We start from the raw sequence: 17,900 nt of genomic DNA on the forward strand, positions 1-17,900 counted from the left end.
AGACCCAGTACTATTGTTATTTTACTGCTGCTCTTTAATTATTTGTTACTTAAAAAATATAAAAAATTAACTCAACAATTATTTTACTTGACACTTATTTTTTTCTTAAAACTGTATTGTTTAGTTAAAGGGCATGTAAATTAATCATTTCACGGTAAGATCCACACCTGTTGTATTCCGCGCATGTGACAAATAAACAATAAACAAATAACATTTGATTTGATATGATATTTTCTCCAGTCTTGATAAAAACAACAACAATAACATAATCTGGGAACTAAATTGTTCGGTGGGGGAGGGGGGGGGGGGTTACGTGTTCCAAACTAAAGCCTGCATGGTAGATACAAGACAGACACGGTTAGCTCATCATACATACTACTCAGCGTGATATATATATATCAAAACAATTTGGCGAAGAAAAGACATGACGCAATCTCACTTTAATGGCAGTCGCTTGACACTGTGGGCAACTCACACATCAAACTCACACATTGTAATAAAAAAATAATGTCAAAAGAAATGAAGAAGTCATTGCATAACTAGAAACTGTAATGTCAACCCACAAACACTTATTACTATTATTATAACATTCATAGTCCCCCCCCACCCCCCACCCCCCCCGTCATTATCATCGTCCACATCCCAAATAGCGTCCCTAATTCTCTTATAGTGGACTTGCTCTTTGCACCCTATTCTCATAGGACTCTGGTCAAAAGTAGTGCGCTACGTAGGGAATAGGGTGCCAATTGGAACGTAGCAGTTCTCATTCCCTCTGGGCTTCCGTGACATTATAGACTAACATTACACACATTCCTTTAGTTTTTAAAGCCGGGAATGATTAGTCACAATCACTTTTTTTTTTTTTGTCCTCGACAACCATGAATAGAATTATTTTATCCGTTTTTTCCCCTCTCTACCCCCCCACCCCCTCCTGCTCGTTAAAAAGGTCAATGTTAAGTATTTACATTATAAACAAGTTTAGAACTGAAGGACTTTTCTGTTGGTGTCTAAGATCTAATGGTGAGATACATGGAGGATAGAGCTGAGGGGCAGCGTTTTATTTTGTGACTGTGAAAGAAAGCGAGAAATTAGATTGTTTTAACGAACTCTCCCCTCACACTCTTCTCTCTCTATTTGATAGGCTTTTTCTATCTACCCCCCCCCCCCCCCAGTCTTCTTCATACTAAACTAACTACCACAGTTACGGAAACAATCGCCACAGTTCAAATCGGTGATCCCTTTTAGTCTGCGTCATTCAGTGCGTTACATGTGGTTACTGGACAGGTGTGTGTAGAGGGGTGCATTGGGGGAGGTGTGTGTGTGTGGGGGGGGTGCGAGAGAGAGAACGGGCACAACATAGGCTTTCCGCTGTAGTGGTGTGGGACCGAGGACCTTGGTTAGTTTCTGCATCCGTCCTCAGCGCTGCGCTCGTGCTGCAGGTTATAGTAACAGTTCTGACAGACCCTCACCGGGGATGAGATCTTCAGACGCTTGATCTCAGACTGGAAACGACTACACCTGGGAGAGATAGAAGAAAGAGAGAGAGAGAGAAAGAGAGACAGACAGAGAGAGAGAGAAGAAATAGAGACAGAGAGAGAGAGAAGAAAGAGAGAGAGAGAAGAAAGAGAGACAGAGAGAGAGAGAAGAAAGAGAGAGAGACAGAGAGAGAGAAGAAAGAGAGACAGAGAGAGAGAAGAAAGAGAGAGAGACAGAGACAGAGAGAGAAGAAAGAGAGACAGAGACAGACAGAGATAGACAGATAGAGAAGAAAGAGAGCGAGAGAGAGAGAAGAAAGAGAGAGAGACAGCGAGAGAGAAGAAAGAGAGAGAGACAGCGAGAGAGAAGAAAGAGAGAGAGACAGCGAGAGAGAAGAAAGAGAGAGAGACAGCGAGACAGCGAGAGAGAAGAAAGAGAGAGACACTAGTGCACAGTGCTTGGTCCCTGGTAAAACTCCTTGAGGTTATGTTTAGGGGCTGTACAATATTTTAGTTTTGATATTATAGCGGGTTCATTGATGGTTAACCATTTCAGCAGCCTTTTCCGGCCATCTAGAGGACTGATGCTGCAAAGGATTGGGGCGACAGGTAACCTAGCGGTATGAGCGTTGGACCAGTACCCGAAAGGTTGCTGGTTCCAATACCCGAGACAAGGACGAAATCTCTGTCGATGTGCCCTTGATTAAGGCAAGTAACCCTAATTGGCTAACTGTTATTAAATGTGTCAATTCATTTAATTGTATCTGTCCCTTTTAACAAATAAACACGATGACGAATGATTATTGTTGATAATCGTTCTACATTAACCCCAACATTTTTTGTTGTTGCCCCGAACCCTGACTCGCAGATACTTACTTCTGACAGAAGAGCTGTCCACAGTTCCTGCAGTGGTGACGTCTCTCCGTGAGGGAGAAACGGACGGTACAGCCAGAACAGCTGTCCACAACCTCGTCCTTCACCCAGTGGTCAGCAGCAGAACGACCAGGCTGGTCACTCACCGACCAGCTGAACACTCTGCCACGACCATCACCCACCAGGATCTTACTGTGGTCCCTGGGGGAGGGGGAGAGACAAACGCACACAGAGAGGAGAGAGAAGGGGAGGCAGGGAGAGAGAGTAGAGAGGTAGGAAAGAGAGAGAGTAGAGGGGGAGAAAGAGAGAGAGAAGGGGAGGCAAGGAGAGAGAGTAGAGGTAGGAAAGAGAGAGAGTAGAGAGGGGGAGAAAGAGAGAGAGAAGGGGAGGCAGGGAGAGAGAGTAGAGAGGTAGGAAAGAGAGAGAGTAGAGGGGGAGAAAGAGAGAGAAGGGGAGGCAAGGAGAGAGAGTAGAGAGGTGGGAAGAAAGAGTGAGGGAGAAGATTACTGCCACCATGCAACTATAACGCATCTTTCTCTGTACACTAAACTGTCTTGTGAATACTGTCTATATCTCTATACAACCTCCACCTCTAAACTGTCTTGTGAATACTGTCTATATCTCTATACAACCTCCACACTAAACTGTCTTGTGAATACTGTCTATATCTCTATACAACCTCCACCTCTAAACTGTCTTGTGAATACTGTCTATATCTCTATACAACCTCCACCTCTAAACTGTCTTGTGAATACTGTCTATATCTCTATACAACCTCCACCTCTAAACTGTCTTGTGAATACTGTCTATATCTCTATACAACCTCCACCTCTAAACTGTCTTGTGAATACTGTCTATATCTCTATACAACCTCCACCTCTAAACTGTCTTGTGAATACTGTCTATATCTCTATACAACCTCCACCTCTAAACTGTCTTGTGAATACTGTCTATATCTCTATACAACCTCTACCTCTAAACTGTCTTGTGAATACTGTCTATCTCTCTATACAACCTCCACCTCTAAACTGTCTTGTGAATACTGTCTATCTCTCTATACAACCTCCACCTCTAAACTGTCTTGTGAATACTGTCTATATCTCTATACAACCTCCACCTCTAAACTGTCTTGTGAATACTGTCTATATCTCTATACAACCTCCACCTCTAAACTGTCTTGTGAATACTGTCTATATCTCTATACAACCTCCACCTCTAAACTGTCTTGTGAATACTGTCTATATCTCTATACAACCTCCACCTCTAAACTGTCTTGTGAATACTGTCTATATCTCTATACAACCTCCACCTCTAAACTGTCTTGTGAATACTGTCTATATCTCTATACAACCTCCACCTCTAAACTGTCTTGTGAATACTGTCTATATCTCTATACAACCTCCACCTCTAAACTGTCTTGTGAATACTGTCTATATCTCTATACAACCTCCACCTCTAAACTGTCTTGTGAACGAGGTCTCTGTCACATATACATTTCAATGCAGTGAGGTACAGACAGACAGACAGACCACCTACTTGGAGATGGCGAGGGATGTGATCTCAGCTGGGTGAGCGTTGTCCTTCCGGTTGAATGCAGTGTGCATGGTCAGTTTACTACGGAACACCAGCTGTCGCTCCCATCTGTAGCCTACACACACACACACACACACACACACACACACACACACACACACACACACACACACACACACACACACACACACACACACACACACACACACACACACACACACACACACACACACACACACACACACACACACACACACACACACACACAATTTAGTGGCAGCACTTTAACAATGCACTAGCTAGAGGACACGCACGCACGCACACACACACACACACACACAACACCCACAAACTCAGACCACCTGGAAAACACACCCAGCAGTATACATAACTCTGTATTACTGTGGTTTGGTCTGTACCTGCTCTGAGCTGGTTATAGGGCCGTGCCTCCATGGTGGTGGGGTGTACGGGCTGAGGGACCCCCCCATGGCCTGCTATGGGGTGCGGAGGGTGAAGCTGGGGGTGAGGGTGGATCCCTGGTTTGAGGGGTGTCTGTCCCGTCTGTCCCTCGGAGTAGTTGACGAACACAAAGCCGTCCTTCTCGTCCAGGCTGAGGGTGTCTGACCAGCGTCGGGAGTCATCTGACCCGCTGTCCACTGACCAGGAGGCCCCTGGCCGACCCCCGGGGGCACCGGGACCCCTAGGAACTGCAGAAAAAAAAGCATTTTATTTTTGGGTTGCAAAGTAGTAAGAATAGGGTAGGTTTAGCTAATAAACTATAGAACTTAAGTGATCAAACCTAAAATGAATGAAGATTAACATTCTCATACAAGCTCTACCTCTGTATGGGACAGTACAGAGAGCGATTAACTGACTGACTGACTGATTAACTGATTAACTGACTGATTAACTGACTGACTGATTAACTGATTAACTGACTGATTAACTGACTGACTGATTAACTGACTGATTAACTGACTGACTGATTAACTGACTGATTAACTGACTGACTGATTAACTGACTGACTGACTGACTGATTAACTGACTGACTGATTAACTGACTGACTGATTAACTGACTGACTGACTGATTAACTGACTGACTGACTGATTAACTGACTGACTGACTGATTAACTGACTGACTGACTGATTAACTGACTGACTAACAGACTGGCTGATTAACTGACTGACTGATTAACTGACTGACTGATTAACTGACTGGCTGATTAACTGATTAACTGACTGACTGATTAACTGACTGATTAGCTGATTAACTGACTGACTGATTAACTGACTGACTAACAGACTGGCTGATTAACTGACTGGCTGATTAACTGACTGATTAACTGACTGACTGACTAACTGACTGGCTGATTAACTGATTAACAGACTGGCTGATTAACTGACTGACTGACTAACTGACTGATTAACTGACTGACTGACTAACTGACTGGCTGATTAACTGACTGACTGACTAACTGACTGATTGACTGACTAACTGACTGATTAACTGACTGACTGACTAACTGACTGGCTGATTAACTGACTAACTGACTGACTGACTAACTGACTGGCTGATTAACTGACTGACTGATTAACTGACTGACTGACTAACTGACTGGCTGATTAACTGATTAACTGACTGATTAACTGACTGGCTGATTAACTGACTGACTGATTAACAGACTGGCTGATTAACAGACTGACTGACTAACTGACTGACTGACTAACTGACTGACTGATTAACTGATTAACAGACTGGCTGATTAACTGACTGACTGATTAACAGACTGGCTGATTAACTGACTGACTGATTAACAGACTGGCTGATTAACTGACTGATTGACTAACTGACTGGCTGATTAACTGACTGACTGATTAACTGACTGATTAACTGACTGACTGACTAACTGACTGGCTGATTAACTGACTGACTGATTAACTGACTGATTAACTGACTGACTGACTAACTGACTGGCTGATTAACTGATTAACTGACTGATTAACTGACTGACTGACTAACTGACTGGCTGATTAACTGACTGACTGATTAACTGACTGATTAACTGACTGACTGACTAACTGACTGGCTGATTAACTGATTAACTGACTGATTAACTGACTGGCTGATTAACTGACTGATTAACTGACTGGCTGATTAACTGACTGACTGACTAACTGACTGGCTGATTAACTGACTGATTTAACTGACTGATTAACTGACTGACTGACTAACTGACTGGCTGATTAACTGACTGACTGATTAACTGACTGATTAACTGACTGACTGGCTGATTAACTGATTAACTGACTGACTGACTAACTGACTGGCTGATTAACTGACTGACTGATTAACTGACTGATTAACTGACTGACTGACTAACTGACTGGCTGATTAACTGATTAACTGACTGATTAACTGACTGGCTGATTAACTGACTGATTAACTGACTGATTAACTGACTGGCTGATTAACTGACTGATTAACTGGCTGATTAACAGACTGGCTGATTAACTGACTGGCTGATTAACTGACTGACTGAAAGCTCAGGGCACCGGGACCCTCAGGATCTACAGACCATTAATGACGGGTGGTTGTCTGTACTCTTGAAAGGTCCTTTATACCAGATAGTGTCTGTTACAGGTATGTAGGAATCAAAACAGCATTATATCAGATAGTGTCTGTTACAGGTATGTAGGAATCAAAACAGCATTATATCAGATAGTGTCTGTTACAGGTATGTAGGAATCAAAACAGCATTATATCAGATAGTGTCTGTTACAGGTATGTAGGAATCAAAACAGCATTATATCAGATAGTGTCTGTTACAGGTATGTAGGAATCAAAACAGATAGTGTCTGTTATATGTAGGAATCAAAACAGCATTATATCAGATAGTGTCTGTTACAGGTATGTAGGAATCAAAACAGCATTATATCAGATAGTGTCTGTTACAGGTATGTATCAAAACAGCATTATACCAGGAATATGTAGGAATCAAAACAGCATTATATCAGATAGTGTCTGTTACAGGTATGTAGGAATCAAAACAGCATTATATCAGATAGTGTCTGTTACAGGTATGTAGGAATCAAAACAGCATTATATCAGATAGTGTCTGTTACAGGTATGTAGGAATCAAAACAGCATTATATCAGATAGTGTCTGTTACAGGTATGTAGGAATCAAAACAGCATTATATCAGATAGTGTCTGTTACAGGTATGTAGGAATCAAAACAGAATCAGAAACAGCATTATACCAGATAGTGTCTGTTACAGGTATGTAGGAATCAAAACAGCATTATATCAGATAGTGTCTGTTACAGGTATGTAGGAATCAAAACAGCATTATATCAGATAGTGTCTGTTACAGGTATGTAGGAATCAAAACATGAGAGATGGAGAAAAATATTAGAATATAATAGGTTTTAGCCAATTACCTATTCAACAAATGAAGTCATCAAATGATGAACATTGTCACACTCTGCCTTCATATAGGTAGGTCGACTGACTGACTGACTGACTGGCTGGCTGGCTGGCTGGCTGGCTGGCTGACTGACTGACTGATGACTGGCTGACTGGCTGGCTGGCTGGATCACTGGCTGACTGGATGATTGGCTGACTGGATGACTGGCTGACTGGCTGGCTGGCTGGATCACTGGCTGGCTGACTGGATGATTGGCTGACTGGATGACTGACTGGCTGGCTGGCTGGCCGGATGACTGGCTGACTGGATGATTGGCTGGCTGACTGACTGGCTGACTGGCTGGATGATTGGCTGGCTGGCTGGCTGGCTGGCTGACTGAATGGATGACTGGATGATTGGCTGGCTGGCTGACTGGCTGGCTGGCTGACTGGCTGGATGGCTGGCTGACTGAACGGATGACTGGATGATTGGCTGGCTGGCTGACTGAATGGATGACTGGCTGGCTGGCTGGCTGGCTGGCTGACTGACTGAATGGATGACTGGCTGGCAGGATGACTGGATGGCTGACTGGATGATTGGCTGGCTGAATGGATGACTGGATGGCTGACTGAATGGATGACTGGATGATTGGCTGGCTGGCTGAATGACTGGCTGGCTGGCTGACTAGCTGGCTGACTGGTAAACCAACCTTTGGGTCTGTGGACGGTGCTGCCTGGTTGGCTGCCTGATCCTCCCCCAACCGATCCAGCTCCTCCCCCAGCTGCCGCGTTGGGCAGAGGGGAGGGTTTGGACTCTGTGCTGAGGCAGGGCTCGTCTCCGTCTGATTCGCTGCTGTCTTCGTCAGCGTTCTGGCTCTCGGGTCCCTCTGCTGGAGACGAAGAGAAAGACTACTTTATTGCTCACAGGACACAGAGGCGGCATCCCCAATGGCACCCTATTCCCTACATAGTGCACTACTTTAGACCAGAGCCCTATGGCACCCTATTCCCTACATAGTGCACTACTTTAGACCAGAGCCCTATGGCACCCTATTCCCTAGATAGTGCACTACTTTAGACCAGAGCCCTATGGCACCCTATTCCATAGATAGTGCACTATTTTAGACCAGAGCCCTATGGCACCCTATTCCCTAGATAGTGCACTACTTTAGACCAGAGCCCTATGGCACCCTATTCCCTAGATAGTGCACTACTTTAGACCAGAGCCCTATGGCACCCTATTCCCTAGATAGTGCACTACTTTAGACCAGAGCCCTATGGCACCTTATTCTCTAGATAGTGCACTACTTTAGACCAGAGCCCTATGGCACCCTATTCCCTAGATAGTGCACTACTTTAGACCAGAGCCCTATGGCACCCTATTCCCTAGATAGTGCACTACTTTAGACCAGAGCCCTATGGCACCCTATTCCCTATATAGTGCACTATTTTAGACCAGAGCCCTATGGCACCCTATTCCCTAGATAGTGCACTATTTTAGACCAGAGCCCTATGGCACCCTATTCCCTAGATAGTGCACTACTTTAGACCAGAGCCCTATGGCACCCTATTCCCTAGATAGTGCACTACTTTAGACCAGAGCCCTATGGCACCCTATTCCCTAGATAGTGCACTACTTTAGACCAGAGCCCTATGGCACCCTATTCCCTAGATAGTGCACTACTTTAGACCAGAGCCCTATGGCACCCTATTCCCTAGATAGTGCACTACTTTAGACCAGAGCCCTATGGCACCCTATTCCCTAGATAGTGCACTACTTTAGACCAGAGCCCTATGGCACCCTATTCCCTAGATAGTGCACTACTTTAGACCAGAGCCCTATGGCACCCTATTCCCTACATAGTGCACTACTTTAGACCAGAGCCCTATGGCACCCTATTCCCTAGATAGTGCACTACTTTAGACCAGAGCCCTATGGCACCCTATTCCCTAGATAGTGCACTACTTTAGACCAGAGCCCTATGGCACCCTATTCCCTAGATAGTGCACTTATTTTGCAATGGACTTCATAGTGAAGGGGAGACATCCAGATGTCTTTTCGCTTCGTGATGAAATTATGACCTCACCAGTATTAGAGACTTAGTCACACACACACACACACACACACACACACACACACACACACACACACACACACACACACACACACACACACACACACACACACACACACACACACACACACACACACACACACACACACACACACACACACACACACACACACGGAGACCTACCCAGCTTGTCCTCTGTACAGCAGTCGGTTACATCAGGGGGCTCGATGGGCTCTGGAGCAGGGGTTTCTGGGACTTGTAGGAACTCCATCCTCCAGAACTACAGGAAGGAAGATTAGATTAGAAAACTTTAATGTCTTTGATGAGGAAACTCATTTTGAAGCAGAAATACACTACGTACAAAGAGTGACAGATACTAAGGGCTGGTTTCCCAGATTCAGATAAGCCTAAAATTGGACTAAAAATAACTTTCAATGGAGATTCCTCGTTGACCTTGCTTTTTTTGTTGTTGTTGTCCAGTTCTAGACTTCATCTGAAACCCCCCACAAAAAAAAATAAGATGGAGTAAGAGTAGGATGAGAAGAGGAAGGGAGGAAGTGTTGGTTACCCTGACGACGCCGTCGGAGTGTCCGGTGACGATGACGTTCTGCGTGTCCCATTCGTTCATCTCTGACACGCAGCAACAGAGGATCTGCTGTGAGCGGCCAGTGAAGGTGTTGGCGCTGGCTATGGGACTGCCGTTGATGCTCCACACATGGATGTAGGTGCCCGCCGAAGATACTATGTCTCCCTGTATATATATATATATACACACACACAGAGAGAGAGAGAGATAATCAAGTGATCAAGTTCACTTTGTTTGAAGTTTTAGCTAATGTACAGCTGAATACACAGAGCCTTCTGAAAGTATTCAGACCCCTAGACTTTTTCCACATTTTGTTTCATTTATTTTAAAATTGATTAAATTGCCCCCCAACCCCCCCTTCATCAATCTACACACAATACCCTATAATGATGAAATGAAAACAGGTTTTTAGAAAAAAAAAATATATATATGAAATATCACATTTACATAAGTATTCAGTATGTTTTTTCATAAATAAACAACTGTTGTGCTGAATTAAGTGTGAAGGAAATCTCGATCTGTTGCTCAGGTGATAATGAAAACCTCGCGGTATTCTGCAGACCTCGTCCACATCCTTCAACAAGCCAACAGCACTCTGACACTCCACAAACCGTGTGAGGCCATAAACAATACAAGAAACCACTCACCCAGAGGCAGTGTTTCTGGTGGGCCGGAGACTTTAACATATGGGGAGACTTGAAACCGTTCTACCGCACTTCTTCTAACACGCCACTAGGGGCACTAGAACCGCAGACTGCTTTTATTCTACCAACAGAAACACATGCAAGTCCTTCCCTCGTCCTCCCTTCAGCAAATCTGACCATGACTCTATTCTCCTGCGTACAAACAAATGCTCAAACAGGAAGTACCAGTGATGAGCTCAAACAGGAAGTGGTCCGATGAAACAGACAAGCCTACAAGACTGTTTTATCTAGCACAGACTGGAATATGTTCCTGAGATTCATCCGATAGCATTGAGGAGTTTACCACAGCAGTCACAGGCTTCATCAGTAAGTGCATAGACGATGGCGTCCCCACAGTGACTATAAGAACGTATATCCACCCCAAAAAGCATGGATTACAAGCACTATCCGCGCTGGGCTAAAGCTACCGCTTACCAGGAACAGTACACGGACGCGTAAAAGAAAGTTACAACCTCCGAGACATCAAACAAGCAAAAGGACAACATAGGAGGAGGGTAGAATCCTATTACACCTGCTCCAATGCTTGTCGTATGTGGCAGGGCTTGCAGACAGTAACAGATTACAAAGGGAAACCCAGCCGTGAGTTGCCTATGGACGCATAACTCCCAAATGAGCTACAAGCTTTTTATGCTCGATTGTATGAATATTTTTTATTTATTTGATTTGATTTATTTCACCTTATTTAACTAGGCAAGTCATAAAATAACACTGTGCCCTTGCGTAAAAAAGCCCCTTGTGTTTCCAGATGACCGTGTGATCTAGCTCTCCTGGGCCGACGCGAGCAAAACGTTTTAAACAGGTTAACAATCTCAAGGCCGACGGGCCAGACGGAATACCAGGGCGTGTTCTCAAAGCATGCACAGACCAGCTGACAAGTGTCTTCACTGACATGTTTAATCTCTCCTGGTCCCGGTCTGTAATCACAACATGTTTACTCTCTCCTGGTCCCGGTCTGTAATCCCAACATGTTTAATCTCTCCTGGTCCCAGTCTGTAATCCCAACATGTTTAATCTCTCCTGGTCCCGGTCTGTAATCACAACATGTTTAATCTCTCCTGGTCCCAGTCTGTAATCCCAACATGTTTAATCTCTCCTGGTCCCGGTCTGTAATCCCAACATGTTTAATCTCTCCTGGTCCCAGTCTGTAATCCCAACATGTTTCAAGCTGACCACCATTGTCCCTGTTCCCAAGGTAACCTGCCTAAATGACGACATCGCCCTGTGGCACTCACATCTTTAATATTGAAATGCTTTGAAAGGCTGGTCACGACACACACATCAACACCATCATCCCAGAAACCCTAGACCCACTCTCATTCACATACCGCCCCAACAAATCCACAGATGATGCAATCTCAATTGCACTTCACACTGCCCGCTCACCTGGACCAGAGGAAAAATGACTGTGAGAATGCTGGTCATAGTCTACAGCTCAGCGTTCAACACCATAGTGCCCTCCAAGCTCATCACCAAGATAAGGACCCTGGGACTGAACCCCTCCCTCTGCAACTGGATCCTGGACTTCCTGACGGGCTGGCCCCAGGCGGTGGGGGTAGACAACAACACCTCCGCCCCTCAGGGGTGTGTGTCTAGTCCCCTCCTGTACTCCCTGTTCATCCACGACTGCATGGCCACACAGGACTACAACACCATCATCAAGACAACGGTGTTAGAACTAATCTCTGACCGTGATGAGTCAACCAACAGGGAGGAGGTCAGAGACCTGGCAGTGTGGTGCCAGGACAACAACCTCTCCCTCAACATCAGTAAGAACAAGGAGTTGATTGTGGAATACAGGAGACAGACGGGAGAGTACGCCTCCCTCATCCACATCAAAAGGGCTGTTGTGAAGTGGGTTGAAAGGTTAAAGTTCCTTGGTGTCCCCATCACTAAAGACTTAACATAATCCACACAGGGCAGTCGTGAAAATGGCACGGCAGTGCCTCTCCCCCACAGGAGCCCTCGGCTCCTCAAAAAAACGTTCTACAGCTGCGAACATCGAGATCATCTTGACTGGCTGCATCACCGCTTGGACGACTGTCCTGGGTCGAGAGTTTCAAGTTCCTTGGTGTCCACGTCACCAACGAACTATCATGGTCCAAACACAGTAATGGCAGAACTAGAGTTGGTTTATAGTTGGACCAGAACTAGAGTTGGTTTATAGTTGGACCAGAACTAGAGTTGGTTTAAAGTTGGACCAGAACTAGAGTTGGTTTATAGTTGGACCAGAACTAGAGTTGATTTATAGTTGGACCAGAACTAGAGTTGGTTTATAGTTGGACCAGAACTAGAGATGGTTTATAGTTGGACCAGAACTAGAGTTGGTTTAAAGTTGGACCAGAACTAGAGATGGACCAGAACTAGAGTTGGTTTATAGTTGGACCAGAACTAGAGTTGGTTTATAGTTGGACCAGAACTAGAGTTGGTTTAAAGTTGGACCAGAACTAGAGTTGGTTTATAGTTGGACCAGAACTAGAGTTGGTTTATAGTTGGACCAGAACTAGAGTTGGTTTATAGTTGGACCAGAACTAGAGTTGGTTTATAGTTGGACCAGAACTAGAGTTGGTTTATAGTTGGACCAGAACTAGAGTTGGTTTATAGTTGGACCAGAACTAGAGTTGGTTTATAGTTGGACCAGAACTAGAGTTGGTTTATAGTTGGACCAGAACTAGAGTTGGTTTATAGTTGGACCAGAACTAGAGTTGGTTTATAGTTGGACCAGAACTAGAGTTGGTTTATAGTTGGACCAGAACTAGAGTTGGTTTATAGTTGGACCAGAACTAGAGATGGACCAGAACTAGAGTTGGTTTATAGTTGAACCAGAACTAGAGGTGTGAATACACCACCCACCGTGAGTTCCTGAGTGTGAATACACCACCCACCGTGAGTTCCTGAGTGTGAATACACCACCCACCGTGAGTTCCTGAGTGTGAATACACCACCCACCGTGAGTTCCTGAGTGTGAAAACACCACCCACCGTGAGTTCCTGAGTGTGAATACACCACCCACCGTGAGTTCGTTGATGCAAAGGGCGGAGACTGGGGCCCTGTGTCCTCTGAGCTGTGTGACGAAGGACAGTTTGTTGAGGTCCCAGATGATGCAGGTCCTGTCTCTAGAACCAGACACCAGGATGTGATACGCTGACGAGGCTGTCAGACAGGTTACTGTGTCTGTATGGCCCAGCAACGCCTGGCAGGGGAGAGGAGAGGGGAGGGACATACACACATGTTAAAAACACGGGTTACTGACATGTTCCATACAGGCACAGACACGCATTACACACCAGTTAAAAAGTGGCAGAGATACTATCTAATGGTGACTGTGTGTTTGTTGGGAAGTAGTTGGATTTTACACATTTTGTTACAGCCTTATATTGAAATGTCTGAAAGCATTTTATTTCTTCAATCTACACACAATACCCCATGATGCCATCACAATACCCCATGATGCCATCACAATACCCCATAATGACATCACAATACCCCATGATGCCATCACAATAACCCATGATGACATCACAATACCCCATAATGACATCACAATACCCCATGATGACATCACAATACCCCATGACGACATCACAATACCCCGTAATGACATCACAATACCCCGTAATGACATCACAATACCCCGTAATGACATCACAATACCCCATAATGACATCACAATACCCCATAATGACATCACAATACCCCATAATGACATCACAATACCCCATGATGACATCACAATACCCCATAATGACATCACAATACCCCATGATGACATCACAATACCCCATGATGCCATCACAATACCCCATAATGACATCACAATACCCCATGATGCCAAAACAAAAACAGGTTTATAGAAATGTTTGCAAATGTATAAAAAAATAATTTAAAAAACATCACATTTACAAAAGTATTCAGACCCTTTACTCAGTACTGTGTTAAAGCATCTTTGACAGTGATTACAGAGAGATTACAGCCTCGAATCTTCTTGGGTATGACGCTACAAGCTTGGTACACCTGTATTTGGGGAGTTTCTCCCATTCTTCTCTGCAGATCCTCTCAAACTCTGCCAGGTTGGATGAGGAGCGTCGCTGCACAGCTATTTTCAGGTCTCTCCAGAGACGTTCTATCGGGTTCAAGTCCGGGTTCTGGCTGGCCCACTCAAGGACATTCAGAGACCTGTCCAGAAGCCACTCCTGCGTTATCTTGGCTGTGTGCTTAGGGTCGCTGTCATGTTGGAAGGTGAACCTTAGCTCCAGGCTGAGGTTCTGAGCGCTCTGGAGCAGGTTTTCATCAAGGATCTCTCTGTCCTTTGCTCCGTTCATCTTTCCCCTCGATCCTGACTAGTCTCCCAGTCCCTGCCGCTGAAAAACATTCTCACATCATGATGCTGCCACCACCACGCTTCACCGTAGGGATGGTGTCAGGTTTCCTACAGACGTGACGCTTGGCATTCAGGCAAAAGAGTTTAATCTTGGTTTCATCAGACCAGAAAATCTTGTGTCTCATGGTCTGAGAGACCTTTAGATGCCTTTTGGCAAACTCCAAGTGGGCTGTCATGTTCCTTTTACTGAGGAGTGGCTTCCATCTGGCCACTCTACCAGAAAGGCCTGATTGGTGGAGCGCTGCAGAGATGGAGGTCGCTGTGATCTTGGGGACCTTCAATGCTGCAGAAATGTTTCGGTACCCTTCCCCAGATCTGTGCCTCGACACAATCCTGTCCCGGAGCTCTACGGACAATTCCGTCGACCGCATGGGCTTGATTTTTGCTCTGACATGCACTGCCAACTGTGGGACCTTATATAGACAGGTGTGTGCCTTTCCAAATCATGTCCAATCAATTGAATTTACCACAGATAGGCTCCAATCAAGTTGTAGAAACATCTCAAGGGTGATCAATGGAAACAGGATGTACCTGTGCTCAATTTTGAGTCTCATAGCAAAGGGTCTGAATTCTTATGTAAATAAGGTATCTGTTTTAATTTTTTATACATTTGTGAAAATGTCTAAAAAACAGTTTTTCCTTTGTCATTATGAGGCATTGTGTGTAGATTGATGAATAAAAAGTTAGCTAAGCAGGGTTGGTCCTGGTCGGTCCCTGGATGGGAGACCAGATGCTGCTGGAAGTGGTGTTGGAGGGCCAGTAGGAGGCACTCTTTCCTCTGGTCTAAAACATTAATATCTCAATGCCCCAGGGCAGTGATTGGGGACATTGCCCTGTGTAGGGTGCCGTCTTTCAGATGGGACGTTAAACGGGTGTCCTGACACTCTGTGGACACTAAAGATCCCATGGTACTCATCTTAAGAGTAGGGGTGTTAACCCCAGTGTCCTGGCTAAATTCCCAAACTGGCCCTCAAACCATCATGGTCACCTAATCACCCCCAGCTTACAGTTGGCTCCTTCATCCCTACTATTCCCCAGGTCGTTGCTGTAAATGACCTGGTAAAATAAGATTGTCTGGTTACCTGTTTGAGTGTCTAGAGAATCTGGTTACCTGTTTGAGTGTCTAGAGAATCTGGTTACCTGTTTGAGTGTCTAGAGAGTCTGGTTACCTGAGAGTCTGGTTACCTGTTTGAGTGTCTAGAGAATCTGGTTACCTGTTTGAGTGTCTAGAGAATCTGGTTACCTGTTTGAGTGTCTAGAGAATCTGGTTACCTGTTTGAGTGTCTAGAGAATCTGGTTACCTGTTTGAGTGACTAGAGAGTCTGGTTACCTGTTTGAGTGACTAGAGAGTCTGGTTACCTGTTTGAGTGACTAGAGAGTCTGGTTACCTGTTTGAGTGACTAGAGAGTCTGGTTACCTGAGAGTCTGGTTACCTGTTTGAGTGACTAGAGAGTCTGGTTACCTGTTTGAGTGACTAGAGAGTCTGGTTACCTGTTTGAGTGTCTAGAGAGTCTGGTTACCTGAGAGTCTGGTTACCTGTTTGAGTGTCTAGAGAGTCTGGTTACCTGAGAGTCTGGTTACCTGTTTGAGTGTCTAGAGAGTCTGGTTACCTGTTTGAGTGACTAGAGAGTCTGGTTACCTGTTTGAGTGACTAGAGAGTCTGGTTACCTGAGAGTCTGGTTACCTGTTTGAGTGACAAGAGAGTCTGGTTACCTGAGAGTCTGGTTACCTGTTTGAGTGTCTGGTTACCTGTTTGAGTGTCTAGAGAGTCTGGTTACCTGTTTGAGTGACTAGAGAGTCTGGTTACCTGTTTGAGTGACTAGAGAGTCTGGTTACCTGTTTGAGTGTCTGGTTACCTGTTTGAGTGTCTAGAGAGACTGGTTACCTGAGAGTCTGGTTACCTGAGAGTCTGGTTACCTGTTTGAGTGTCTAGAGAGTCTGGTTACCTGAGAGTCTGGTTACCTGTTTGAGTGTCTAGAGAGTCTGGTTACCTGAGAGTCTGGTTACCTGTTTGAGTGTCTGGTTACCTGTTTGAGTGTCTAGAGAGTCTGGTTACCTGTTTGAGTGACTAGAGAGTCTGGTTACCTGTTTGAGTGACTAGAGAGTCTGGTTACCTGTTTGAGTGTCTGGTTACCTGTTTGAGTGTCTAGAGAGTCTGGTTACCTGAGAGTCTGGTTACCTGAGAGTCTGGTTACCTGAGAGTCTGGTTACCTGAGAGTCTGGTTATCTGAGAGTCTGGTTACCTATTTGAGAGTCTGGTTACCTATTTGAGAGTCTGGTTACCTGAGAGTCTGGTTACCTGAGAGTCTGGTTACCTGAGAGTCTGGTTACCTGAGAGTCTGGTTACCTGTTTGAGTGACTAGAGAGTCTGGTTACCAGTTTGAGTGACTAGAGAGTCTGGTTACCTGTTTGAGTGACTAGAGAGTCTGGTTACCTGTTTGAGTGTCTGGTTACCTGTTTGAGTGACTAGAGAGTCTGGTTACCTGAGAGTCTGGTTACCTGAGAGTCTGGTTATCTGAGAGTCTGGTTACCTATTTGAGAGTCTGGTTACCTATTTGAGAGTCTGGTTACCTATTTGAGAGTCTGGTTACCTGAGAGTCTGGTTACCTGAGAGTCTGGTTACCTGAGAGTCTGGTTACCTGAGAGTCTGGTTACCTGAGAGTCTGGTTACCTGAGAGTCTGGTTACCTGTTTGAGTGACTAGAGAGTCTGGTTACCTGTTTGAGTGACTAGAGAGTCTGGTTACCTGTTTGAGTGACTAGAGAGTCTGGTTACCTGTTTGAGTGACTAGAGAGTCTGGTTACCTGAGAGTCTGGTTACCTGTTTGAGTGACTGTCTGGTTACCTGTTTGAGTGACTAGAGAGTCTGGT

The 17,900-nt window shown here is 45.0% G+C and overlaps 1 protein-coding gene across 1 annotated transcript in view; it reads right to left on the bottom strand.

The window, feature by feature from the left end:
- Positions 1-421: 421 nt before the first annotated feature.
- wdfy3 (WD repeat and FYVE domain containing 3) overlaps positions 422-17,900 on the bottom strand; it is a 206,092-nt gene continuing 188,613 nt past the window's right edge. The window contains 8 exon segments of the mRNA XM_046351507.1: positions 422-1,518; positions 2,352-2,549; positions 3,885-3,996; positions 4,301-4,588; positions 7,999-8,178; positions 9,547-9,643; positions 9,932-10,114; positions 13,664-13,843. Of these exon segments, the coding sequence (XP_046207463.1) occupies positions 1,398-1,518; positions 2,352-2,549; positions 3,885-3,996; positions 4,301-4,588; positions 7,999-8,178; positions 9,547-9,643; positions 9,932-10,114; positions 13,664-13,843 (1,359 nt within the window). The 3' untranslated portion in view covers positions 422-1,397.

Source organism: Oncorhynchus gorbuscha, linkage group LG05 (genome assembly GCF_021184085.1).
Source record: "Oncorhynchus gorbuscha isolate QuinsamMale2020 ecotype Even-year linkage group LG05, OgorEven_v1.0, whole genome shotgun sequence".
Lineage (NCBI taxonomy): Eukaryota > Metazoa > Chordata > Actinopteri > Salmoniformes > Salmonidae > Oncorhynchus > Oncorhynchus gorbuscha.